This window comes from Cokeromyces recurvatus (assembly GCF_025118155.1).
Source record: "Cokeromyces recurvatus strain NRRL 2243 chromosome Unknown BX663scaffold_14, whole genome shotgun sequence".
In the NCBI taxonomy this organism is placed as follows: Eukaryota; Fungi; Mucoromycota; class Mucoromycetes; order Mucorales; family Mucoraceae; genus Cokeromyces; species Cokeromyces recurvatus.
The window spans coordinates 429352-457059 of NW_026251400.1; the positions used below are offsets into that span (position 1 = coordinate 429352).

The 27708-nt window shown below is 31.2% G+C and overlaps 11 protein-coding genes across 11 annotated transcripts; 3 read left to right on the forward strand and 8 right to left on the reverse strand.

The window, feature by feature from the left end:
- Positions 1-60: 60 nt before the first annotated feature.
- Positions 61-1761, reverse strand: BX663DRAFT_561556 (tubulin beta-1 chain; the record flags this gene model as incomplete). Its single annotated transcript, XM_051531926.1, has 4 exons — positions 61-1278; positions 1348-1487; positions 1625-1641; positions 1734-1761. The coding sequence occupies 4 exons, from the start codon at positions 1759-1761 to the stop codon at positions 99-101; spliced, it is 1365 nt and encodes a 454-aa protein (XP_051382447.1). The 3' UTR covers positions 61-98.
- Positions 1762-3759: 1998 nt separating this feature from the next.
- Positions 3760-4552, forward strand: BX663DRAFT_570108 (uncharacterized protein; the record flags this gene model as incomplete). The annotated part of the gene is made up of 2 exons (XM_051532119.1): positions 3760-3817; positions 3908-4552. The coding sequence occupies 2 exons, from the start codon at positions 3760-3762 to the stop codon at positions 4057-4059; spliced, it is 210 nt and encodes a 69-aa protein (XP_051382448.1). The 3' UTR covers positions 4060-4552.
- A 784-nt stretch (positions 4553-5336) lies between these two features.
- Positions 5337-6858, reverse strand: BX663DRAFT_531402 (uncharacterized protein; the record flags this gene model as incomplete). The annotated part of the gene is made up of 3 exons (XM_051530375.1): positions 5337-5991; positions 6067-6631; positions 6714-6858. 3 exons carry the CDS (start codon positions 6856-6858, stop codon positions 5337-5339), a joined length of 1365 nt encoding a protein of 454 aa, XP_051382449.1.
- Positions 6859-7928: 1070 nt separating this feature from the next.
- Positions 7929-8285, forward strand: BX663DRAFT_435785 (cytochrome c oxidase assembly protein COX16; the record flags this gene model as incomplete). Its single annotated transcript, XM_051523146.1, has 3 exons — positions 7929-8027; positions 8081-8149; positions 8211-8285. Coding segments are annotated over 3 exons (243 nt in total), but the record flags the coding sequence as incomplete, so codon positions are not given.
- A 20-nt stretch (positions 8286-8305) lies between these two features.
- Positions 8306-9120, reverse strand: BX663DRAFT_531404 (thioredoxin-like protein; the record flags this gene model as incomplete). Its single annotated transcript, XM_051530376.1, has 3 exons — positions 8306-8722; positions 8786-8860; positions 8950-9120. 3 exons carry the CDS (start codon positions 9118-9120, stop codon positions 8306-8308), a joined length of 663 nt encoding a protein of 220 aa, XP_051382451.1.
- Positions 9121-9524: 404 nt separating this feature from the next.
- BX663DRAFT_473678 (COP8-like protein) lies at positions 9525-11066 on the forward strand (the record flags this gene model as incomplete). The annotated part of the gene is made up of 5 exons (XM_051524205.1): positions 9525-9827; positions 9893-9996; positions 10082-10348; positions 10421-10828; positions 10940-11066. Exons 1-5 carry the CDS (start codon positions 9531-9533, stop codon positions 11064-11066), a joined length of 1203 nt encoding a protein of 400 aa, XP_051382452.1. The 5' UTR covers positions 9525-9530.
- Positions 11067-11332: 266 nt separating this feature from the next.
- BX663DRAFT_552381 (chitin synthase-domain-containing protein) lies at positions 11333-17247 on the reverse strand (the record flags this gene model as incomplete). Its single annotated transcript, XM_051531361.1, has 3 exons — positions 11333-14848; positions 14971-16807; positions 16898-17247. The coding sequence occupies 3 exons, from the start codon at positions 17245-17247 to the stop codon at positions 11333-11335; spliced, it is 5703 nt and encodes a 1900-aa protein (XP_051382453.1).
- A 716-nt stretch (positions 17248-17963) lies between these two features.
- On the reverse strand, positions 17964-18131 carry BX663DRAFT_435351 (uncharacterized protein; the record flags this gene model as incomplete). The annotated part of the gene is made up of 1 exon (XM_051523114.1): positions 17964-18131. A coding segment is annotated over one exon (168 nt), but the record flags the coding sequence as incomplete, so codon positions are not given.
- A 988-nt stretch (positions 18132-19119) lies between these two features.
- Positions 19120-19302, reverse strand: BX663DRAFT_435566 (uncharacterized protein; the record flags this gene model as incomplete). Its single annotated transcript, XM_051523128.1, has 1 exon — positions 19120-19302. One exon carries the CDS (start codon positions 19300-19302, stop codon positions 19120-19122), a length of 183 nt encoding a protein of 60 aa, XP_051382455.1.
- Positions 19303-21288: 1986 nt separating this feature from the next.
- On the reverse strand, positions 21289-24640 carry BX663DRAFT_552383 (uncharacterized protein; the record flags this gene model as incomplete). Its single annotated transcript, XM_051531362.1, has 3 exons — positions 21289-23220; positions 23297-24282; positions 24376-24640. 3 exons carry the CDS (start codon positions 24638-24640, stop codon positions 21289-21291), a joined length of 3183 nt encoding a protein of 1060 aa, XP_051382456.1.
- An 826-nt stretch (positions 24641-25466) lies between these two features.
- BX663DRAFT_473686 (domain found in IF2B/IF5-domain-containing protein) lies at positions 25467-27263 on the reverse strand. The gene is made up of 3 exons (XM_051524206.1): positions 26824-27263; positions 26674-26755; positions 25467-26585 (listed from the first exon to the last, which is right to left on the reverse strand). The coding sequence occupies exons 1-3, from the start codon at positions 26896-26898 to the stop codon at positions 25525-25527; spliced, it is 1218 nt and encodes a 405-aa protein (XP_051382457.1). The 5' UTR covers positions 26899-27263; the 3' UTR covers positions 25467-25524.
- Between the last annotated feature and the right edge of the window lie 445 nt (positions 27264-27708).

Consider the following 27708-nt stretch of genomic DNA (forward strand, 5'->3'; position numbering starts at 1 on the left):
AAAAGAATTCATTTATGAATGCAATGTAGAAAGAGAAATAGAAAAGAAAAAAAAAAAAAAGAGAAAGAGAGAAACAAAAAAAAAAGTTACACATAGATTTATTCTTGATAATCTTCCTCTTCAATTTCTTCATCTTCAAGAATGTCATCTTCATCAAGATAATCTTCGTCATCAATAGTAGCTTCTTGGTATTGCTGATATTCAGAAACAAGATCATTCATATTAGATTCAGCCTCTGTAAATTCCATCTCATCCATACCCTCACCAGTATACCAATGCAGAAAAGCTTTTCTTCTAAACATGGCAGTAAATTGATCGTTGACACGTTTGAATAATTCTTGAATCGCTGTACTGTTACCAATAAAGGTACCTGACATCTTAAGACCTACAGGAGGAATATCACAAAGAGATGTTTTAACACTATTAGGAATCCATTCAACAAAATAGGACGAATTCTTTTGTTGAACGGCCAACATTTGGTTCTCAACCTCTTTTGTCGATAGACGACCACGGAAAATCGTAGCGACTGTTAGATAGCGACCATGACGAGGATCAGAGGCGGCCATCATGTTACGTGAATCAAACATTTGAGCTGTCAGTTCAGGAACACTCAGGTTACGATATTGTTGAGAGCCAAAGGCAGTTAAGGGAGCAAAGCCAACCATAAAGAAATGTAGACGAGGGAAAGGAACCATGTTGACAAATGTCTTTCTCAAATCACTGTTTAATTGTCCAGGGAAACGTAAACTGGTAGATACACCAGACATGACAGCAGATACTAATTGGTTTAAATCACCATAGTCAGGATTATTCAGCTTCAAAGTACGGAAGCAAATGTCATACAGAGCTTCATTATCAATGCAGAAGGTAGCATCACAATTTTCGACTAGTTGATGAACGGTCAAGACGGCATTATAAGGCTCAACAACAGTATCAGAAACCTTGGGAGAAGGAACAACTGAGTAAGTACAAAGCATACGATCAGGGTATTCTTCACGAATTTTAGATAATAAAAGAGAACCAAGACCAGAACCAGTACCACCACCTAAGGAATGACTTAATTGAAAACCTTGAAGACAATCAGTATGTTCAGCTTCTTTACGAATAATATCTAATACTGATTCAACCAATTCTGCACCTTCCGTATAATAACCTTTAGCCCAAGAATTACCAGCACCTGATTGACCAAAGATAAAATTATCAGGCTTAAAGAGTTTACCATAAGTGCTGCCCCGAATAGCATCCATAGTAGCAGGCTCAAGATCAACAAGAACAGCTCTAAAATGTAGATACTATTGATATACATATATATATAATAACTTTATAGAATATTCATATAATGCTAACCTTGGTACATATTTATTGGTAGAGCCTTCATTATAATAAACATTAATACGTTCAAGTTGTAAATCATTATCACCTGCATATGCACCAGTAGGGTCGATGCCATGTTCTTGACTGATAGTTTCCCAAAATTTTTGACCAATCTATATGATATGGCATTAAATGATGTTTATTCATTTTTTTTATTTTTAACATTTGTTTCAAAATAATAATAATAATAATAAAAATCGCGCCGCATAAACTACTTTTATTATTTTATTTCATCTCTTTTTGTACTTGCCTGATTACCACATTGACCTATACATTTATTTATTTGTTTTTTTTTAGATGAAGAAGAAGAAAAAAGAAGGAGTAAATATAAAATTGATAATTTATGGTTTACAACTTACCAGCTTGAACGTGAATAATTTCTCTCATGTTAGTCTATAAATGAATGATTAGACAATCAAATGGAAATTAAAAAATAAAAAAAAAAAAAAAAAAAAAAGATGAGGGTATAATACAAACTCTTTAGATAAAAAAAAAAGGACTTAGAAAAAAAAGGGGGAAATAAAAAAATAAACTATTTTATTTTAGAAGAACGGCTCACACGATTATAAGTTACATTGCATAGACTAGTAGCCCCTGTATGCTTCTATTTTTGGTAACTACCGTTCACCACTACTATTGTATAAATAACCAGTTGTAAATCATTCGACTTGAAAAAAATAAAATAAAATATATTATACAAGTGAGTGCTAGTAGAGTATAGCAATGTATACATCATTTAAGAAAGTTAGGAATAGTGTTCAACCTTTTGGTCAATATATTCACCTTATAAATAGTGTCATTTCCTCAAGATAACTATAATGTTTTTTATTATAATTTTTTGTATGTGAAATATAAACTGTACATTTGTTGGTTTAGCATTTCAAATACAGATATAAAGGAGAAATGCTATTATTAAATAGCTTGCAAGATGCTCAGTTTTTCTCAGACCAGTTCAGTTAGTGTGATGATAGAGGCAAAAGAAAAAAAAATAGATGTACAAACCAGGTTGGCGGATATTGGCAGTTACAAAAAAAATGGTTGTTTGTCGATCCTACAGCAATCCTCGTCTACTCTGCTTCGTCTGTTAGTGTGGTATGGTTCTCAATAAGTAGAAAAAAAAATTGAATTGGCAATATTAGTGCTACTGAAATAATCCTTATGCTGTTGGCTTAAAGTAATATTGTTCAAATATATATGCATTTTTACTCCAGTTTGCATGTGGGTTGACACAGTCTATAGTATGACCTCGCTCAACTGATCTCGTACTAGAAGCTTATATGTCTGTGTCAATATCGACCTTGTTCATTTTTGTTTTTAACTAATTTGTTACTGTAGATGGGCCGACTATAACGATATATTTTTTCACGTCGTTATTCAAATATGTTAGGAATAATGTGTGATTTACGAGTAAGTTTTCTCTGATCTTTGTAGTTTGTTGAATAAAGAAGTTAGTGTAGGATAGTAGTAGGGCATAGCTCAGGGCCAACAATCTATTCAAGCCAAGTTGATTCCATATTGGTTTCTTTTGCCTCGAAAGAATGTAATATTACTGAAACTGACTTTTGATTCTTTAGTGTGATGTGTACATTTCGAAGCGTAAGTCTGCCTATATCAGAACTTGGTTTTCCTATTGTTGTTAAGCATAATAATGAAATTGTTTTAGTTATAGTTCTGTTAAAGTAAGAATTTGATAATTATCCCATGTTGTTTTTATGTATTTAATGCATATATCCGTATCCTAAGCAATTAATTTAGCTTTGTTTTAAAACTGATTTTGATCTTATAAAATGTTGTTAAATTGATATTTTTCTATTTTTGAAGTAAAAGTCTTATGAGGACATGGTATTTTTTATGCTGTTTTTCTCCCCGTCAGATCGCAGCGCTAAAACGAATGGAAAACCGCTTTGAGGTTAAAGGGAATTGTCATGATCTAAAGTTGAGCAATCTTTAGAATAAAATAGTATCTGACGTTCTATATGTACAGCACGACGCCTCTGCATAAGGAGGGTGATCGTTTAGATGGATGCTAGTTAGTTATATCAGAATGACGCTGATTTATGTGGAGAAGGGCTTTGACAAAGGGTTCCCCAGGGCGGTCAGAGGATATATGAAATTGCAGTTAAGTTGTTCGTCTTCAATAAAAGTGCACAAACACTGGCAATGTTCGTTGAATCATAAAAAATAGCGTTAGTAAACATCAAACAACAAATTATTTTCTCATTTTACTATTGTTAACTTTTACGAATGCAGCTTTTGTGCTGCTGTCGACTGGGACACTATACCTTTTGTCTAAATTTCCTTTTTGAATTCGTCCAGAAAAAAAAATAACTTCGTCCAAATTTAAAGTGTAAAAACTGTATTAACCATCAGATTCTTACAATACCAATGACAAGAAGTGAACGGTTTCGTTGCGCGCGATGGCGACTTGGTTGGTTACCTCTTGGTAAATCCCCAAGCCTGCCCCTTCCATCCAAATGAACTCTTTATACGCTCACATAGTTTTTCTTGTTTGCATATGCATAACCGCCTTCAGATGCCCCACTCTCTTATCTCTTGAACCTACTACCATCAATATTCCTTACTAAGAAAGTGAGAAAATCAATTGATGCCTGGCTCATACGCTGGCCTTCTATATGTGTAATTCTGCTTGGAGATGGGCTATCTCGCTCACTCCCAAATCCCTGAACCCTCTGACTATCATCTTCTTTCAATACAACAACGATTTTCTGATAGTTGATTATCATCACTCATACATACACTTCAATATTTTCCCCTTTATATCCCAAAAGGGTTTTTTCTTTCCTTTTTCTTTTTCCATAGCAATCTGATCAGGGCAAAACAGCATATAGATGCTATGTGCTTATTGGACATTTTTTAATTTTTAAATAAAATTTTTCTTTAATCGCATTAATCACCAATATAGTGACGTTATTAAGAGTATATATAGCTGAATACTACACTCCTCTTCCATACGTATTATATATTCCTTTATTCTATCTTACTCAACATAAGTTTATTGATTTTAAAAGAAGATGAGTAATCGTTTTATACTTATCATTTCTACTTGTCGAATAATCAACGTAGAAATTTCTTTTGCTGAAGTTGGTTTAAAGAAGCCAGAACTGGAATCAAAAGCAGAAATGAATTACTTGTTTCAGTCAGTTGAACTCAAAACTCTCATATACTTTCCTTAATCATTTTTTTTTTTTTTTTTTTTTTTTTTGTCTAATATGGCTTATAATATCATTTCCATTATGAAAAATTAAGATGAGTTATACCTAAAAATATAATAATGCATAAATCACACGTGTAATAAAATTAATGTTTATAGCGTTTATAGCATAATCTTTCTAGACCTTAAAACGTTTAAAAGACCCAAAATAATCAAGGTTTTTAAACCTTATCACAATATTACTTTATATGTATATATATATATATATATATATATCAGCTTTTCTAAAACCAGTTAGCATAATTGTTGAATAATGAGCAATGAAGTAATAAATGTAAAGTAGTATGTATAAGCAATGGTAAAATAAAAAAAGCGAATTATAAAAATAGTAGTATAAAAAACCGAAATTTGTATATAAAAATAATTTTTTTTACAAAAATAATCTATAGTTAAAATTATTATCCAATCAATTATCACTACTATCTTTAGGAAGACATATTTATGAAATGTCAAAATAATATATACAATAGCCCAGTAATGTTCTCACTATTACAACCTACTACTATATTCCTTATATAGTTGTATCATTTTAAAGCTTCATAATATTTAATATATTTAACACGTGAATAAGTTATATAAATATTTATTTATATATTTGCTTTATATTTTAAATACTAAAAAAGATGAAGATGAAATGTATTTTACATGCATGTTATTGGATTATTATGTAATATATATATATGTATAACAAAAGGTATTATATCCAGCTGGATAAACGCATTGATATGCTTCAGTTTTCTTCTTTTTTGATATCAAATGTCTTGATAGGAATAATTACATTTTTGTCTCCTTTCATAAATGCATCTAAACGACTGTGTGAGATACGACCTGTAAAGCTACTTGCTTTAGCACAAACCCCTGGACGACCAGCAAAAAACCACTGAGCGTTCATGGCCACTAATTTATCGACAATACCAAGTACACTTCGATCTAATGGTAAGTTATCTTCAGATGAGGTAGCATTAATAGGTAAGATATGCCAATTCTGTGATGGTAATTCAGCATAAGGAATTTTGCCATTATTTATGGATGTTAATGTGATATTTGTATGCTCGTAAAGATATTGAATGGCTTCATGATGTTCAGACACTAGTTGTTTAGCATTAAAAGAACTAGATTCAGGTCTTGCACCAGTTGTATTTAATAAATGAGGATAATCAGTTAGTAAAAACACATTAGGTGCCTTCTGACTTGTAAGTTGACTAATTTTATCAATTAAATCTTTTGCGCATGGTAATAAGTTGGATACAGGTTTTAGCGTCTCCATTCTCCAATGAATTGCAACATATGGTTTTAGTTGAGAAGATATTTTATCCGCAATCTCTACCCATTTTTGATTGTAAGGTAAAGGAATATTTGCATCCTGATCCTCAATAAATTTGTATCTATAAATTGGGTATTGTTAATAAAAAAAAAAAGGGCTAAGATAATAAAATATATGCTTTTTTGTTTTGTTTTACCTTCTATCATAAAACAAGTTAATGACATCGACTGGTGGTGGTGGTGATGAGGAAGAAAGTAAATCTGTTGCTTTATTATTATTTATTCCATGGTCCTCTTCATTAGGGGATAATTGATCCTTATAAGTAAAATATTCATATTCTCTTGCTTCATCACTTAAAAGATTAACGAAGATATTTGTTATATTTAAATCTAAGGGATTGTGATGGTCTGGTACTTGATAGCCAACAATAGGTCTATTGGAAAAGTCGAATGAAGATTGGAAACAATTTTTAGCTTTTTCCATTAATCTAGATTTTCGAACGCCTTGTAAAAAGATTTCTTGTGCAGTCGGAATTGCACCCGCAAAACGCCGTTCAAGAACCCATTCTTTAAAATCTTCCATTGTTATATACTTAAAATGCTCCTTATTATTATCCAGCCATGACTGATCATAATAGAATCGAAATGGATGAGGTAAACATGATCCAAGATGTGAATTATGAACATTAGGGAGCACAATTGTTCTACCTAATTTACCCGCTAAAAAAGCGATTTGTCGAAAATGAAGCTGAGCTTTTGATTCTATAATATGTATAAATGTATGTATGTATATATACATACACTATTAGTATGCATGTATGTAGATAAATGGTATAAAATATACCTTGTTCAGAAATGTAAACAGGTAACAAAAATCGACATCTATCTTGACCGCAATACCGATTATCAATTTCTTTAAATACATTATTTGATGATATTGTTTTATTATTTGAAATATCTTTAGGCCATTTATAAACATATTTCACCATTGAAGGATAAATAAAAGTATTCGATTTTAATGAGCTGCTGTATTCAACATTTGTAGATATTTCACGAAATGAATAGAGTAAGGAAGGTAGTAATAATGAACATAAGAATACATTTAATACAAGAATGTATTTTCTTATTGACTCTTTTGACATTTTACAATTAATCAAAAGAAAAATAAAGTAAAGTAAAGAAAGAAAGAAAGAAAGAAAAGATAATTGACATTTAATATTAAATATAACTAATGATGATGATCAGTTTCACTTCTTTTTTTTTTGGATCTAAGACTCATAAAACAGAGAGCTTTGTTTATTATTAGCTGCTATTATTTAGTTTATTTATTAAACTGCTGCCAAGATCTGGTCGCTTTTTCGTGTAACTGACCAATTATAACATCATTTGTCACACATTTATGTAATAATCGCCCATCTTTTTAGTTTAAATACAGGCAAATAGAAAAAAAAAAAAAAAAAAAAGACAAGCTTATCTATAAATAGTATATTTGCTTATATAAATGCAAAGCTCTAATTTAGCATTTTGTCTGCTGCTATTATTTTATTCAAATTACTTTTTTACATACAGATAATAAGCTTTTTCTACTATGGAAAATTTCTCTTCTTAGACATATTATTATCTGATACTATATTAACATTTCACATTACTAAACCTTAACATGTCTGGAATATTAAACGAAAGTTCTCTCAATACAATTCCCTGTTTTGTTGTATCTAAATAATATTATATTATTATTCTCTATGTTTGGTAGTTACTTATTTACAGTGATGTTCTACATTTCTTTTCTTTTCTTTTTCTTTTTTTTTTCTACATATAATTGGAAGTGATTTATTTTAATTACATAATTACATAAAATGAGTGAGTTTAAAAAAAAAGGAAATAGGTGAAGGGGGGGTAAAGAAAGGAATTTAACTCTGTCAAGTTCATTTTCACTACCTGTTATTTTATTTTATTTTTTTTTTTTATTTGCTATGGCTAAGTTTCAAAGTAAACCCTATTACAACCAAAGTATATTCAGTCCATTAGCAGAAAAAGCTAAAAAAGACCATTTTTATATTTTGGTTTACCTTTTCTTACAATTATGGTGGTTGGTTCATTTGGTCTTTCACAATTAACACAAACTAAATTTGATCATAGAGATAGAAGACATACTCAAGTAATTTGTTTATATATATGAATATAAGTAGCTATATATTAATATCTTTATAGATTAAAAAAGAAGAAGCCTTAGGCATGGATAAGAATAGACGTAAACTAAGTTTACAAGAAGAGTACTTTGTAAGCCTTATATATATTCATATATTATATGAATAGTGTATTTATTCTATTTTATTTAAAGCGTTTACAAGCAAAAACAGAAGATGAATGGGAGCAAGTTAGAATTACTCGACCTCCCGGATCAGGTGAAAAATAATGTATATACATATTTTTTTTTTATTTTAAATTAGCAATCATTTGTTGAAATTCACCCGATTGAATCATTTCTTTTAATAAATCTAAACCACCTATTAATTCACCTTTTACATAAATTTGTGGATAAGTTGGCCAGTCTGAAAACACCTTTAAACCTTGTCGAACCTGCTCGTCAGACAAAATATTAAACGTACTGTATTTGACATTCAAACCATCAAGCAGTTCGATTACTTGCTTTGAAAATCCACAGCGAGGTTTTTCTGGAACACCTTTCATAAAGACCATGATATAATCTCTATAAATTAAATCTCGAAGGCGAAACTCAAGTTCATTGTCATTATTGATAGATGGTTTATTTTGACTAGCTGCATATTTTGATACTAGATTTGACAACTCGGCTGCTTTAGCTCCTTCAATCTTGTCTAATACTTTATTTTCCTAAAGTTTTTTCTTTTATGTTAATTATGAATTGGTAAATGCTTGCTTGATTATAGTAGTAACCTGAACAATTAAAAAGCTAGGTACTGAATCAACTTTCATTTTAGTGACAATATTGGGAAACTCATCTACTTCAACCTATTTTTATTTGTTAATTAATATCCTTATTAGTTGCATTATTTCATTTTTTTTTTTCTTTCCTTTCTCTTTTTTTTTTAATTATTTACATTAATGTAAGTCAAAGAAGGAAATTTAGTTGATAATTCCATGATCACTTCATTCATTTGTTGACATGGTTCAGCCCATTTAGCCCAAAAATTCATTACAGTAACTATGTCTTTTTTTGAAGCAAATTTATCAAACTGTCTTTCTGAAGTAATGTTATATACAATAGGCATTTTGCAATAAATGTAAGAAAGCTAAAAAAAACTAAAAAAAAAAAAAAAAAAAAAAAAATTGATATGTTTTTAACTCAATTGTTTGTTATCTTAATTTGGTAAATATATCGAGTCATAGTCAGACCCACATTAAGAAAAGTAATATTCATGAGTTATTTTTTGATTCTAGACATTTTCATATTCAGTAATTCATAATTATCGTATTTGCAGCTTTTATTCAGTTGCAAAAATATTCATGTTAGCAATAAATGATCATTTCGTTAAATTTGAATATAGATGAGCCTAAAAGTTGCCTAATTTGATACAATTTCCATATTTAGTAAAACATACTTATCTTTACGTATTTTTGAAGCTCTATTTTTCGTCTCTCTCTCTCTCTTTTTTTTTTTTTTTTTTTTCTTTTTACAGCAATGGACATTGAAACACGGCTTCAAAATTGCATCCATCACCCTCAACAAAAAGAAAAACTTGAAGGGTTCCATAGTGTATTAGGAGATATTCTTTCAAGTCATAACCAAGTACAACAGCTTCAAGATTATATTGAAGCTGTTTTAAACGAACAAGTTGGTTTAGTCATTGCACGACAACTCTTATCTGAATTCATTAGTTTATTCAAAAACAAAATTACAGATCGTAATATACAAAAACAGCTTTTATTGTTTGCTATCGATCGTGCTCAACCTCGTGCTGTTAGTTTCGAAGAATCTGTAAGTTATGATGTATAAAATAAACATTTTGTTTATTTATATTTGTATATGTTTATTTTTTCAAGTTATCTCAATTAAGAGAAAAATTAGCAAATGTATATGAGGAAGAAGATGATTATTTAAGTGCTGCTAAAACTCTACAAGGAATTCAACTTGATTCTGGACATCGGTAAATTGAAGAAGGCTTTAAAATTGAAAAACCATCAATGATATTTATTTTCTCTCTCTCTTTATATTAAAAAAAAAAAATGAAGTACGATTTCTGATGATTACAAGCTTCAAATTTATATTCGTATAGTTAAATTACTTTTAGAAGAAGATGAAGCAACTCAAGCAGAGGCATATCTTAATCGTGCTGCTTTATTGATTCCCAACTCGAATGATCCTTTATTAAACTTGACTTTCAAGTTATCACAAGCTCGTATTCTAGATGCTAAACGTAAATTCCTTGAAGCCTGTACAAAATATCATGAACTGAGTTATGTAAATCAAATTAAAGAAGATGAACGAATATTATGTTTGTATGTGAACTGTTTTGCCTATAATAATAAAAATAATAATAATAAAACAATTATACTTACTTGTTTCATTAGAACTGCTGCTGTACAATGTGCTGTACTAGCAGGTGCTGGTCCTCAGCGTTCACGTAGTTTGGCAACTTTATATAAGGATGATCGAACCCACCATTTACCCTCTTTTTCGATATTGGAAAAGACCTATTTGGAGCATGTGATTCGTCCTGATGAAGTATCTGAGTTTGCTGCTTCACTTAAACCTCATCATTTAGCTCGTTTATCAGATAATACAACTGTATTTGACCGTGCTATGATAGAACATAATTTATTATCAGCTTCTAAAATTTACAATAACATTACCTTTAGTGAATTAGCAGCTCTGTTGAATGTTTCTCCTGAACAAGCAGAACAGGTTGCTTCGCGTATGATTTGTGAAGACCGAATGGTCGGTAGTATAGATCAAGTAGAACAGTTAATTTCTTTTGAGTCAGGTGGTGCTGTATTTGAAGAACAAGCTACAGATTATAATGCTATTAGTGCTGCTGCTGCTGCTGCTAATGGTGCCATACAAACAACTAATTTGCGAGTGGAGCAAAGTATGTTGGAAATTATGAAATGGGATATAGCTATTCAGGTCTTATGTCAAGATATTGACGCTGTTATTGGTAAAATACAATCAAAATATCCAGACTATGTATTATCTAATTTTAATAATAAGGCTTAAAAAAAAAAAGCAAGATACTGTATATTATAAAAAAAATCGAGAAAATAATAAAAAAGAATATCATGTATAACTTGAAGAGATATAGGAAGATTATGTAACGAATAAAGCTACTTTTATTATGTTGAAAAAGAAAGAATGTATACAGAGTAATAATAAGGATAGTGGAAGAGAAGAGAGGAGGGTATTATATAGTATACTTGAATATAGAATAACGAATTATATAAATTTATATACAGTTATCTACATATGTGTATGTATGTAGATAACTAAACATGATTATTTTGAAGAATACTTTCTATACATGCATTAATATAATCTTTTCTAGACGCCATTGATACACCAAAAATATGTTGAAGTTCTTCACGGACTTGTTTTTTAGTAATCTTGTTGAGATCTGCTTCTTCTAAAATGCGTTGAACCTCAACTAGAATCTCTTCATTCTTGGGTCCAAAGTTATCCCCTATCGTAAAGCCATCCATTTTTAGGGATTGACTACTATCTACATGAGCCGGCGATTGCATAGGAATATATTGACTAGGTAATAGATTATCATAGGACTGTGCAGGTGCAAATGTTGCCATGGATCGACTAGCTGGAAGCATTGACGTACTATTCGTATATGGCATCATAGGCATAGATGTAGAAGAAGGGACAAGAACACTTTGACGGTCAGCTGGGTTACTCGTAACCATTGGATATTGGAGCATCCCTGAAGAATACATACTCATATTATCTAAGCTACCTAAAGCCCCAGCCAATGGATTATTATTGTGAGTGGAATAAGATGTTATGTTATTAATCGTACGATTTCCACTTTGACGACTATGATGCGTGTAGGCACTACTACTTCCTTGAGACAAATTATCACTCCAATGATCCTCTGATAGTAAAGCGCGTTCATATTCGGACCATTTCATGGTAGGAATTGATTTAGGGTCAAATGTACCTTCATCAGCAGCGACTGCAACCTTTTTACCTTTCTCACCTACAACAACACGTGTATTACCCCATGAGAAATCATCAAAATGCCAGTAGGCATAAACTGGAATATAAAAGGAAAAGACTGGAAGAGCAAAGATTGAGACAATCAACCACATTATAAACTCCCAACGACCTTTTATAATAAATAGTAATGCTTGAAGACCATAGGTACCAGCAATAGTTGCAACTGAAATAATTGGAATATTACCATCTGAGGTAGCCAACGTATAGATTAAATATCCCAAGTAACCCAGGAGGGCAGGCATGACCAATGTACTCACCAAGTCCAGCATAACAATAAAACGCATCGAGAAACAACAGAAACCACATAGACGAGGCAAAAATACAAGTTCACCCAAGTTATGGATGGTGGAGTTAATCCAACGACGACGTTGTGAGACAAGAATACTCCAGAGGTCAGGGGCATTGGTTTTACAATGTGCATCAGGGTTAAATTTTGTCTTAAAATTAGAAAAATGCTTCAAAAGTAAAGTTGTCAAATATCTATCTTCGCCGAGATGTAAAAGATTCTTTTTATGCAAGGTGTCCACAATATTGACTGAATAATCATCAATAATTTCATTACTACAGAATAAGGCTCGTTTCCCATCTACTGTTCGTATACGATACATAGTAAAGCAACCTGGTAAACAACTTACAGTAGAAAATAGGGATTCAAATGACTTAATTAAATGATGAGATATAAAATATTCATAGACTTGAATCATCGTGACCCACGTATCCTTTTCATTTTGTAATGTTGTTTCTCCACAGATACCAATAATCTTAGAATCATGCACGGCACTAGAGACTAGATAATTAAGACCATCACGCATTACTTCCGTATCAGCGTCGACCATAAGTACGAATTCATAAAAATTAGGACTTATACCAATAATGTTTTTCATTTGATGATATATCTCCAATTGAAGAGGATTCATGGGAGCATCATAATGAATACGATTTAGGAACTGCATTAATACTAATTGAGAGTCCCGTTTACCACGATTACCAGGCTTTTGGCGTTCACGAGGATGACCACATTTAACAACAACTATATAAGGTACAACATGACCTGAAACCTCGTACAGACCTGAATAAATCTTACCCATGTTATGCTGCTTCATACCTTCTCCAACAGATACAAATGATAGAGCCTCTGGGTCTACTTGTGAATCGACACCCAAGATGTTGAGCACGATACGAGGGGTAGGTAAATCATTACCACTACCAACAATCATTCCGTCACAAATCACAAAGAGTAGTTTACGTTTATCATCATAGTTCAAGGTAGCTAAAGAATCAATCGTCTTTCGAAGTGATTCTTCGTCTTCTGTGTAACATGTTACCTGACAAATAACAAACTTATCATGCTCTTCAGGATCACGTTTACCACCAATACGAATGGCTGCCATAAATTTGAATAGAATGACAGAGGACAATAATAAGGTAACAATGAGCAGCATGTAGGTCGAAAATTGACATTTGGTTGAATTTCTTGAATCCAAAAAGCCTACAAAGAAAAGATTACGAAGGCAGACTAATTCACGTTCACGAGAAGCAGCATTAAGAGATAATTTATAAAAATCTTTTGTAATGTCTGATCCTGCCTTTTGCTGAAAAAGGCTTACAACCTCTTGGGACAAGAAATCTGTGTTGATATCTGTTGGTATGTCTTCTCCAGGGGGTCCACGTAGGTAGCGACCACCCAATGTATATGAGGTTAAATCATAAATATGGTTATCAATAACAGCCCAAGTACGTAACGTCCTGATGCCATTTATAGTAGTTGGTGTCTTGGCTTGATCAGAGATGGCCTTGTATTCATAACCCAAATGGCCAACTTTGTAATTTTTACGTAAGAGAGTCATTTGATCATAGTACCAATTTGGATTATATGAGTCAGAAGAATATCTAAAGTCATGATATTGGCCATTCGTATCAGTCAAATTAACTTGATAATCAACAGAGACATAAGGTGAAATGGGCGTACCATCTACACCCTCACAAAGAGCAGAGACTTGAACAGGGAAAAGATTAGTTATATCCTGACCAGCATATTGCATAACAATAGATGTAGGTACAAGATTAGCAGGATAATGTCGCGGTGCAAATTTCTTCAAATCAAAGACCTCACCACGAATGGCAACATATGCAGTTTCAGCATCTACATTATGACTTTGCAACTCTGCATTTGAAAAAATATGCTGCTTAGGGCAAACAATTTCACCAAAAAAGACCAAAAACCAAATGACAAAGGCACACATTAAAAAAATAATTATGCATAATGTGACTTTTTCACGCCATGCAATGCGAACATCTTTTCTCTTCATTCGACCACACCATATAAGGAATTTGGATGGAATCCACCAGGTTGCAAAATAAACAAAGAATAACCACCGTTTACGAGCACCCGTCATTTTTGTCTCATCTTCTTCGTTTGCATTTAAATTTTCTTCAACTGTTTCTTTAGGAACACCAAGTGGATTCTTTTGTTCAGAATATACATAAGACTCTGATCCAAAGTAAGAACCTTCTTCTTTTTCCACGTACTGCCCTGAGTCTTCTTCAGAATAATAAGATGCTTGATCATCTCTGTGTGAAAAATATTGTGAAGGAAGAGGAAGACCAGCTGCGGCTGCAGTGGCTGCAAATGGATGAACTTGTTGGTGTTGATCTTTTTCAGCATTTGTATCGATGTTACTATTATTTTGACTTTCTTTAGCTTGATGTTGTTCAATTTTTTCATTATAACGTACTTGATCTTCTAATTCTCTCCAAGCCAATACACTTAAAAATATCTATATTATATACATATACATATATATAACGGATAAGGATTTAATCTTATATATATATATATATATACATATATATCCATATAATATGTATGATGAATAATGAATGTATAATAGATTTTTACCCTATTCTGAGAAATACACATATCATTTGTGGTCCAATTCATTATTTTACATATAGCATCACATTGTGATCGAGTTAAACGAGTTTTATCTAGTTCATTAAATAAATATGAATATCGTTCTAGAAATTCTCGATGCGGATACGATTCTATATATTGAATTGAGGGTAAAGATGATATGGATACAATCTTCATTTGTTCAAGTTGGTGAGCAACATATTGAGAATCAAATGTATTTTTAGTAGTATTCGACTGTTTAGGCAAGATACAGAAAACAATCCACAGTTTTACTTCTTCAAATGATTGAATAAGTTCATCCATAGCAGATTGTATCTGTTGTAAAACAGTGATAAATGTTGAAGAATCTGATGAGTCCTTCTTTTCTAACAAATAATCATCTTTCTTACGAGTTGAGCGACGCTGTGAGGGCTTACGAGTAGGCTTAGCTGATTGTTGAGCCCCAATAATAGCTGAATCATGTTTTGGATGACTTTCTAGTTTTACATTTGCAAACATTTCTACAATAAAAGAATTCCATGAAGGCTGTACATCTAATCCACCCTTAAATAAGGATACAAAATCCACAGATATTTGGTTGTTGTTTTTGACAATAAAATTTTGAGTTGAATACTGTACAGGGCTTGAACCATTATAATGCTGAATGACAAAACTACGACTATTAGTCTCTGTATTTGTGACAGAAAATGCAGGATGTGATGTATTGTACTTTATAAGTGAGTCCATTATATTATCATCTGTATAGTTACGCTTAGAGGTATCTGTCATTGTATTAATCAAATTGCAAATGCCTCTACTAGAACGAGTAAGGAGATCTATACAACTTCCATCAACAGTGAATTCAGGGACTTGTACTCCTTCAGCTTGAAGAATCTCAGTCTCTTTTATAAATATATTTTGTTCGAGGTAATATTGAATACGCTCATTCATCAAATTGACGCAAAACTGATCAAAACCTGCTATTATGTTGTTATTTTGCTGAAGGCCGGGAAAATCTAGAACTCCAATAAAACTATTAAAGTCATCTGTGCAAATTCGATTATTGATGCGTTCAATAATCCAAGAGAACAACAAGGAATAGAGTGTTTGGCATAGATTATCACGTTGGACAGAGGCTTGTTCAGCATTCAATATAAGTGTGGTGAAATCTTTACGAATCATGGTTGTCTTGAATGTCAAAACATTTTCTAAAGCACGGGGATCAAGCCCCAAGAAATCTGCTACTATCTCTAAAAGTTCAACATTCTTTACAAAAGCTGCCTCTTGTGTACCGGTACCAGGAGGGTCAACAAACACGAGGTTACCAAGATGAAGAATAGTAGCCACAAGCTGAATAATTCTTACTATATGCTCCTTTCGAAACCCACATATTTTTAAAGCTGATTTGAGTTGCTCAAAACGTAATGCATCCTCTTCATTATGGCGCTTTTTATATTTTGCCAAATATTGAAAAGAAGAAGGATCTGAATTGGTAATCTGAAGTGCTGTCTTTTCCTCTGGTGATATGCCATTCAATAAATAATAAAATATATTGAAGTTACCATCAGTTAATGACTGTCCAGTGACACGGGATTTTTCCAAAAAATAATGTAGAGTCTTTGCACCTACCATACGACCACGTTCATTGAATTGAATTTCAACATAATAACCAAAGCGAGACGATTCTGATATATTACTTTCGGATTCTCCAAAGGCATCAAATATCTTTTGCGATTCTATAATTTGTGTTTGAACCTTTGATTCCTTTTTATGACTACTAAGTCGTACCAAATGCCGGATACTTAATTTACGGATTTCGGACTTTCCACTGCCAGATTCCCCTCTAAAGTAAAAGAGAATGAATATTTATTTCCATTTTTGCTTTTTTCCAAAAAAAAAAAAAAAAAAAAAAAAAAAAAAAAAAAAAAGTTACCGCATAACAATATTTTGGTCACTTCCAGTTCTTCTCATATGAAAGTAAACTCGATTAATAAGCTCAAATAAATGGGGATTCAATAAAGAAGATTGTGCTGAATGATGTTTTGAAGCATCCTTATAAGAAGCAACATACTCTAAACTTGTTTGATCAGTATTAATAGCAAGTTCTTTTAATGGATTTATGGCAACAATATGACAAGATCCAAGATTGGTATATATTTTGCAAGCATCATAACGTGAACGTAAACATGAAGTAATGTCTTCCTTTGTTAGATTTTGTATTGTTGATAAATCACTTAGATTTAAATAATTTGAATCTGGCTTTGCCTTCTTTAATTTCCCCATATAATAGTTGAAAAGAAAATAGGAAAGAAAAAAAGGTTTATATAAAAGGGAAAAGGAATATTATTTATAAAAAATGATAGTTACACATTAGTAAACAGAAAATGCCAATAAAAATTCAACTTCTCCTCTTCTTGATTTGTAACACAAGATATAAAAATAGATACATTTTTCTTGCAGTATTTTGCCTTTGATCAAACCAATGTAATTTTTTTTTCAACTTTTAGAATGAATTTTTGACAGTCAGTATAAGCTTTTGACTATCAATAAATGTACAGTGTTTTCCTTTTTATTTTAATAAAAAAAAACATTAGACTATTATATTCACATTCAGGTTTTTTTATAGAACATTTGAACTAAACATAATAAAAGCTCTTTTGAAGAACATCTATCCCAGAATATTGTTACATTTCTATTTCTAATTTTGACAGTCTTTAATATAGTAGCAGTAGTGCATGCAGAAATAATTCTTGGGGGTGGTGGATAAGTTGATCTATCTTACTCGGTTAATGTCTTGTAGTATTTTTTTCTAACATTCTCCAATAGGGATAAGAAATGACGAGTAAGCTGGTAGGAAAGGGGACTTATAACCACATTTTTTTTTAGTCGCTTCTATAAGACAAATAAGAGTGGTGAATCCTGCAATTACGTATCAAAAAGAAACCTCCTTTTTAGGGTGATACTGTAACAATTACAGGCTTATCTCTATGAGACCAAGTTTATTTTCGTATCTGATGTACATTAAATTCTGACCTATCCATAAAAGTACAATTTGTCAGATAATCTGCATTAGTAGCCTTCCATAATGTTATAATATCAAAATATATTTTTAGTATTTCAAATGCATCTCTTATGAGATTATACAGTTCTGATTCTGTTAATGATAAAAAAAAGACCACATTTTTCTTTTGTATCTTTATTTACATCTGAAGCTATTATTAATAGGTATGAAAAACGATAACACAAATCCTTCTTCGCTTCTATAACAGTAGTTATTTGAATCTTGTCATCAATCATTTCGATGGTTGTGTCTTGTATATAGTTAATAAAATCTGTTATCTTTCGAAGGTATATGTTCTAAATGTTCTAATTAAGGTATACAGTGAAAAACAATTTATTTAATGGATACTCATAAAATTATTCTAGCTCCATTTATAGTACAGTTTGTGCCGACCAAAAAAAAAAAATAATATTTATGGACATAATAAACTTCAAATTTATGTTACTGTTACCATATTAGATACTATCAAGGTTGTAAATCGATATATATTAACATTATGAGATGGATATTTAGTTCAAATGCTTATATACATGTATATATATTTATATACAAATATAAAACAGCACATAATTCCTCCCCTCCCTCAATGAGTGTCACCTGAAATACCTGATTTCTAAAATGAAGGAATGTTGTTGGCTTAAAATATAGCCAACGAAAAAAAAGAGTAAAATTTAATTCATTTTAAGTTTGGAGGATTTTTTTTTTCATAGCAATGATAGCTCTTGTAACTTCCTTACTTCATTTAATTAGAACTGTTTCTACAGAACGTGTCCCATATTAATAGGAGGGAGAGATGATAGATTTAAATTATATGAAGAAGAACTAAAGTTTTTTTTTTTTTTTTTTTTTGAACTGTAAGGAAGCCCAAAAATTCTTTTGTTTCTTATTTTTATTTGCCTCGTCTTTGTAGTATATACGCGTTTTATCATGAGTCCATGCTTGAAGCAATATATCTTTTATTTTTCTTTTCCCTTTAGCTCTAGTAAGTTCATACTCCTCTAGTATTCCTGCCATATTCTGAGCGATGTTCTAACATTATAGAGGCTAGATTAATATTATATCAGTACACTGCATGATTTTACCTTTATAAAGCTCTACTTTTGCAAGATTGTCGACATGAGATATATTTTTGAAATCGATGTGCATAGAGAAAGAGCATCAATCAAGATTACCCGATAGAAGTTTTGTGCATAAAGATCTATTTTGTAAATTGAGTACACTTTGCCTTCAGATTTAGAAAAAAAAATGAACACATATAAAAATCTATCTATTACCATCCACAAGAATTTCAACAATAACAACAACAAATGAATGAGCTTTCAAAGTAACAAATCCGTTCAATATTCGCTTCATTTGTTGACCCATCTATACAAAATTAAAAGAGGGGGGGTACCGTGAGGAATGCTTCTTGGACTTAAGTTTACCCACACGAGTGCTATCATGATTAGACCTCACTCTAAAATATACAATGTAGTCTGTTTCGTGCTGTTTTAATAACACGTCATTTTCCTTACAATATTAATATAAGATCATTCATGTTTAACCTGTAAAAGGCATTCATTCTTTAAATATCACCATCACTATCACCACCACTCACAATTGCTATTTGGAAAGTATCTTAATACCAAAAGTTGATTTTATAACATATATAATCATTGTATGAACATGACTATCTTCAGTGAAGGAGCCAGTATATGGCATGTAAAGTCTGAGGGGGAAGAGGGTGCATTAATATTTGATGTATGAATCTGTTTATGCTTAAAGAATAAGAAATGAGTTATCTTGAGATTCTTTATTAAATTAATGTGGTAAAAAATGATTTCCATTGTTTATAACAAGAAAAGAAAATACACTAAAAGAAAATCATTCTAGTTGCCAATCTATCCAGTTAAGCAATAGCTACAGTTCATGATATAAACCAGTCCAAGTAATATTATCAATTATACAACCTATAAGTAATTACTATTAATAAATACCTATTCTAATCTTCTATACATATTTGAAAATTAATCTAACTCGATACGACAGGTGCTATGAGCAATAATAATAATAATAAAAAAATTAGTGGATTTCAAAAATAAAAGTTTTACAAGCATACATAGTATGGAACATCTTGGCTATTGTAATATTGTTCTTGTTTTCATTTTTTTCACTGCTTTATTCAAGATATTAATTGTCACTGATTGCATGACATACTGCATTTAAGCTATACACAAAGCAATTAAAGTTATATGGTTTAGTAGACTCATATTTGATAATTTATTACCCTACTTAAATACAGTTGTATCCAGTTTATCATCATTTCTCGTTGATAATAATTCAATCAATGCATTGTGTATACTAAGTCTCAAATATTTAGTGCTTGATTTATCATAGTCACTAATGAAGAAGTATATATATAAATATATATATATGTAATCTAATAATCTTTTTCTTTTGGTCCTTCTTTAGTTTTAATGTGGATAATAGGTTCCTTTATGACTGATTGCTTACAATAGTTGGATATCCGATAGTTGATAAGTATTTACTTGGGCCAAGTTTTCACAATCTTCAATTATAAATGCAAATTCTTCCACAAGTCCAAAATTCTATTATAGATGAAATCCTGTTGGATATAGATAGAGGCACGATTTAATGAAAATGAAAATGAAATTGCTTGTTGTTCTTGAACCTATATCAGTTGCCTTCTCCAATGTGGTACATACTCTTTGAGCCATGCTTTATTTTCATTTAAATATAATAAAATAAAACTTTTTTCCCTATATCTTTTTAACTAAACATTCATGTAATTCATTTTTTTTCTTTAAAAGCAGAGATCAACCAAGATGGTGATAATAATAGGATAAATATATAAAAAATTACATCATAACTTGATGGGATTAACAAGGAATGTGCATATACCTTAGGAAAATATACATTACATCTTCAGTCTTCGTTTCAGCAACGTTGACTTAATGAATATTACAATGATTTAACAAAAAAAAAAAAAAAAAAAAAAAAAAAAAAAAAAAAAAAACTCTATTTCAAACGCAAATCACTATATTTTTTTTTAAAAAAATAATATGCAATATATTAGATGATGAGGCTTTATGTACATAAATGTGTATATAACGTTAGAAAATGTTTTATTTTTAGTAAATGAAAGCGGGTATTTGAAGACAGTTACAACGAAAACAAAAATTAAAAGATAAAATAAAATAAAATAAAATAAAAAATAAAAAAAATAAATATATAAAAATAAAAGTTGCCTCCTGATCACCACATTATTCTACTGCTGCTGGTGAAAATATGCCTTTATCTCCTCTTCCTCCTCCTCCTCCTCCTTCTTCTTCTTCTTCCGTTGTTGAAGTGTACTTGTAAGATCCTTTATTTTGAAATTGACAACGATGACTACTACTGTTGTCACCATAATGATTATTATGACCATGTATATGGTGCTTGTTTTTGCAATTATGATGCCTTTTATGATGATATAAATCTACTGTTTGGTAATTTTGTAAAGAAGAAGATGGTTCCATTGAATAACTTGATACGGTCTTTTTAATTTGTTTTCTGCTGCTACAAGTACAGCTTTTATTAGAGGATGATAGTGAGCAATGATAAGATGAACTTCCATGATGAGTAGAGTGGCTATTGTGTTGTTTATGATTTGAGCAACATCTATGTCTTTTATTATTATGTTTGCATCTTTGATGGTGATTTGAAGAGTAACTTGTAGGAGGAGTGACGGTAGTGTGCCTTGAGCTGCAGTATTTCATATGGCTCTCCTTATATCCGGTTATCATGGACCTTTCTGTTTCTTGAGTGATATAACTGTTATTATTAGTGAATGGCTGAATTGATTTCCAATCTGGTTCTATTGATTGTTCTTCACTATTTTCATCGATAAGGATAGTAAGATCAGGGAGGGAATAGCATGATTTTCGTAATCTCATGTCTTTTAATTCTTGTTGCAGCTTATTCGGCAATTGAAAATTTTTATGCAACCCTATTTCTTCAGAAGTGAAAAACTGTTTACGTATATCGTTTCGTTGAAGATTATCCTCTATAGCTTCTTTTAACGTATCAGAAGAAGAATTACTATATAATTCTTTGTTATTTGACCCATTACTCTCATTAGATTTTAAAACTTGATTAACAGGCTTCATGTCTTCCCTTTTATCTTGAGACTCCAAAAGGGAGTCGGAGCCCATTATTTTATGTTCTTCAGTCTCCTTCTCAACTTTAGTGTCACTTGAAGGCTTTTTGTAAGTTTCAGGAGGTGGCGTGTCTGGTACATTAGCAGAATTATGTAACGAAAGTTTCGTAGTATGATTAGGAATGCTGCTGTGACAATGACATGAGGCTATTAGATGCTCTTTCGAACTATAATAATGTTTATGACGGTTAGTATCACATTGATGACAGCTATGCGCATGTGAGTCCGTATTGGATGATGATCGTTCATATAATGGTTTTAACAAAGCATATGATTTTGTTGTTACCAAATCATGGTGCTTTGGCTTTGATGAATGATAATGTTTGACATGATCCGGTTTGAATTGATGAGTTGTGTTTACAGGAGTGGTAGCAGCCATCGTATTTTCTCTAATAGCTTGATTCACCATTAGTTGTTGAATCTGTAACTGTTGCAACTTGTGTTGTTGTAATATCTGTTGTTCCTGAAGTTGTTGCTGTTGTATTTCAATCTGTTGTTGTATTTGTTGTTGTTGGAGCTGTTGTTGCTTTTGCTGCTGAAGAATGTGCTGTTGCTTTTGTTGTTGAATTAGTTGTAGTTGCTGCTGCTGTTGTTGCTGTTGAAGCTCAAGCTGAAGCTGAAGCTGCTTTTGTTGTTGTTGTAATTCGATTTGTTGTTGGAGCTCAGTAACTTGTTGTTGTTGAAATGGTTGATTTACTAATACTTGAGGATTATTTGAAAACCCTGAGACAGAAGCGGCAGTATTGAATTGAAAAGGATTATTATGTTTATCTGGATAGTGTAAGTGAGTCGTTATGTCATCATCGTTTATTTCCATAGATGGTGAATTTTTTAGTTCTTGACTTTTATATTGTGTTATGACTGGACTATATGCTTGCCCAAGTTGCATCATTGGATTTCGGATATTTAGTTTTGTTTGAGGGTGAGTACCTCTCATTAAACCTTGCTGTTGACTTGAAGATGGAAATCTCTGAGAAAAGCTTATATCAGGCTGAAGCTATGATAATAATTAGAACTACACAGATATATATACATGTATTTACATATTTATATAAATATGTATATATGTATACCTGGGTTGGTTTATGTCTAACTGGAAAGCTATTATTGAGCCCACTCACTTGTGTTACGGTTACATTATTGCTATAAATGTCATTAAGGTTAGAGGTACTTCTAACAATTTTGTGTACTGAAATGGAGGAGGAAGAAGGATGAGATAGGTTTACAACTGAGGCAAGGCTTGAAGGTTTAACATAATTACAAAAAGATTGTGACTGAGTAAGTCTTCTTTGTGGAAGATTGCTGTTATTCACGCCTGTAGTTATGTTATTGATAAACGATGTAGAATGCGGATCGACTCTGACGTTATTACTTGCAGTAGATTGCGTTATATTTGACATAGATGGAAATTTATGGTTGACCATTTTCATGGATAGGCCCTCCATTAAAGAAGGTGACTTTAATGTTCTTCGTGTCTCCATTCGATGTCTTTCTTTCATACGATCCATCACTGAATTTGGAGGTATAGTACAGTTATTAGATACAGAACTTGGCACCATAGAGACTGAACTGTCATTTGCCAGGGATGATGGCTGAAGTGGACCACCAACAATCTTCTCCTGAGGGCGTGAAAGGTTATTGTTGTTAGCCAGTATATCAACAGGCATTGAATGACGGTTCTTAGCAATGATATTTAATGGCATTGAATTAATAGATTCATCATCTGCGTCGTCAGAACTATCTGAATCATCTTTATCACTATCAAGTGTATGACTACCTATTTGATGATGTAGTATCTCCTTATTGGAGCTATAAAAAATGTTATCGGCAATACTAGCTGTTTGAAGATTATTTCGTGAGAAAGAAGAAATCAGGGGCTTTAGGTGTTCTTGAGATGTCTGCTTCCCTATAGTACTACCATTATTAAGTAGCATTTTGTTAGTTTTATGCTGCTCATCAGAATTTAAAGCGGATGATCTTATCACATCATCATTATGTAGTGTTGATAAGGAAGATGGTAATGGTGTGTCAAAGTTTAATAAAGTTAATGGCTTGTATTCTAAAAAAAAAAATAAAATAAATAAATAGACAAAAAAAAATTGGCAATTTAATGATAAACTAATTAAATACATTTAATACTATTAATATTTACCATTACGCTGCTTTCTATTTTCAAAAGTAGCTTTCTCTGTGTTCTTAATTGGTTTTGAAAAGTCAAGCTCATTCATTATATCATCCAAAAGACTTGATTCTGTTTTTCCTGGAGCTGAAGTGTCTAACATGAAATTTATAGAAGAAAGATCAAGTGGTGAATTATTAATATCTGAATCTTGCTGAGAAGAGGGATGATTTGCTACTTCTTTTGAGTTATCATTTGCTAATTTACGATTTTTTTTATTAAAGTTAAGTAATCCCATTTTAATATAGTGGTATTGATTTTATATAGATATATATATATAAAAGAAAGAATTAAAGAGAATTGATATAAAACGAAAGGAAAAAAAAGATGAAAAAACACAAGAGAATAAATAAATAAAGTAGAGAGATATAAATAGAGCCTTTTATGATACAGTTTTATACAAATCTATATATAAATTATAATATGCAGTTCAATACTGTATTAGAAAAAAGTCTTTAAGTATATCCATTTTTTAAAATCTATATTTATATGTCCTTTTTTTTTTTTTTTTTTTTTTTTGCGTAAGAATAAAGGGTTTATCTCCTAATTTTATTGCCAAACACGATGGTTAAAGCAACATAACTTTCACGTAAGCAATAGGGATTTCTAAAGTAATAAGAGAGATCAAATTTTACAAGGAGAAAAAAAAAAAAAAAAAAAAAAAAAGGCATTATTAATTATTAATTATTAACAGGGCAATTGATCTGTCATTTACTTTCTCCTCTTGTTGATTTCTATTTTTCCTCCCTTTAGAATCTTTGTTAAATGTCTCCTTGTTTTGCTATTCTCCCTTTACTATTTTCCTCCTTAAGCATATACATGTCATTACTACTTATTTCCTTTGTATATACTCCTATTATAAAAATGCTTGATGACTGTTGTGTTGTAGTCAATAAATCGGTACAAATTAAATATATTTATTTTTAATACTATATCAGATTGCATAATGACAAAAAATAGAAAATCATTTATAATAAATTAGGATAATTATCCGGAAAACACACACATACACACACACACACACATACACACATACACACATACACACACATTAGCTAAAACCATTTATACATGAAAATGTCTCGTTATATGTTTAATAGATATTATATAATAATTTATTATTTATTCAGAGTCTTCTTCGGATGATTCTTCTTCTGAAGCATTTTCAAGCCAATCTAAGAAAGGAACAGCAGCTTTCTTAACTTTCTTAGAAATGTCACGGTCAACATAACGCTTAGAAGGTTTCTCACCCCATTTCAAAAATACTTCATCATCAATAATATCCAAATCATATAATTTCATCAAAATAGTAGGCACCTTCTTCAAAAGGGTATCCAAAAAGTCATTACCCACAAGACGCTCAATACCACCAAGAGTAGCCTTTTGAGACTTTTCATCAACAACAAACTTTTGAAGCAATTTACCACGTTTAGGGATTTGAGAGACAATAGTTTCATCAAAAATACCTTGAACCAACACTTGACATGCCTTATATTTACCAAATACACCTAATTCTTCAGCCTTTTCGATAATTTCTTCATCTTTTCTAGTCTTATTATCTAAAAGCCAGACACCAAAGGCTTCATATTTGTTTTCAACAGCATCTTCATCGTCATCATCACCTCCACCAAATGCGCCACTACCCTTAACAGAGAGTTCCTTCATACGTTGAGCAACAGCAGCTTCACTGGTATCCTCAGACCAATCCTCAAGAGCTAATTTACTTTCCATCTTGAGACCAGCAGCTTGCTTTTGAATACGTTGAGAAATAATGTCATCATCAGATGCATTTCCTTCAGCATCATCAACAGGTGAGTTGGCATTATCATTGGCATCTTCGCCGGTATTATTAGCTTGAGCTGTAGCAGCTTTACGTTGCTTACGAACATTCTTAGAAGCAACAGCAGGGGGGTTTTTGACAATAAAAGCAGAAAGTTTATGACGCATATCAGCTGTATTTCTAGCACCACAAGCCTTACAATCCATTAAAATTTCATCATTTTTAACGATAATGTCTGTTTCAGGGTTCTTACAAGATTGACACAAAACAAATTTGTTAATAAAACCATCGAGTGTATTTTGAAGTTTAGCAGCGTCATGATCGCCATTAACAATATAACGTTCATTTTTATCATCACATTTAACTTGGGCACCTAGTTCACAACCAAAATATTTGGTAGGATCTGAGTTTAAGTTAAAATAAAAAAAAAATTTTTTTTTCTAATTAGTCATATTAAAGCCTAAAACATTTATTTTATTTTATAAACTCACATGAAGGAGGACGAGATAAAGCACGAGCAATTTCAGTCATGTTTGTAATAACAGTTTTAATACCGTTACCTTTGCCTTCAACCTAAAAAAAAAAGAATGTTATTAAAACTTTCAAGTAAAAAAAAACCCCTTTAATAAAAGATACTTTACCTTGGCAGTAATACGAGGCATCTTGTAACGATAAAAAGAATCTTGAACGTCACGTCTTACGTTAATGGTAGCCATAATGAAATAATAATCGTTTTAGGAATAATAGTAAAAATAAGGGTAATTTTAAGAGATAAAAAAATTGCGTTTTAAAAAATATAAAAAGGATTAAAAAATTTTAAATGCAATAAAATATATAAGAAAAAAGTAATTTAAAAATGATTTTAAGATTGATTCTTCTTTTTGACTTTCAAAAAATTTATTTGATGCTGCTCTTTGCTATCTTTCTTTTCAAATAATGTTTTCCAATTCAATGACATGTACAAGTTATTGACAACTTTTTTTTTTATGTTGTTCTTGTTTTTTTCTTTTGTTTTCCTTTTTTTTCTTTAAATAGCTGATTAAAAGAAAAGAAGATAGAGAGATAATCGACTTTATAAAAGAAAAGAAAAAAAAAAAAAAAACTATTTAGTCTGAAGAAAAAAAAGAAGAAAAAGAAAAAAGGAATGACTGCGATTAAATAATTTTTTAACATTACACTATTTTTCTATTACTATTTGAGACGAGTTTGAAAATTTTTTAGAAATATTTTTTTTTTATTTTTGAAAAAAAGTTGACATGTCAATAAAAATTTCAAGGTTTACCATTTGATTTTGTAGACGAAAGAAGTAATGTAAGAGACAAAAATAGTGAGACTATTTTAGGCTGGCTTCTTTTTTTCGAAGGCATCTATTCGAAATGAGCAACGACAAAGCTCGTCTTCCTCTAATGCATATACGGGTACTTCTTCTGCCGACACTTCCAATTACTTTAATCAAACACATTGAAGCCACTCGACCATACCTCAAAAGGTACCAAGGACCATAGCATCTTCGTCGACATTATTGG

Bases quoted from the DNA above. Each gene is read 5' to 3' on its own strand.
- BX663DRAFT_473686 (XM_051524206.1), bottom strand. From the start codon at position 26,898: ATGGCTACCATTAACGTAAGACGTGACGTTCAAGATTCTTTTTATCGT. The intron at 26,756-26,823 runs GTAAAGTATCTT...TTTTTTTTTTAG, and splicing joins TGCCTCGTATTACTGCCAAG to GTTGAAGGCAAAGGTAACGG. The intron at 26,586-26,673 runs GTGAGTTTATAA...ACTTAAACTCAG, and splicing joins TTTATCTCGTCCTCCTTCAT to ATCCTACCAAATATTTTGGT.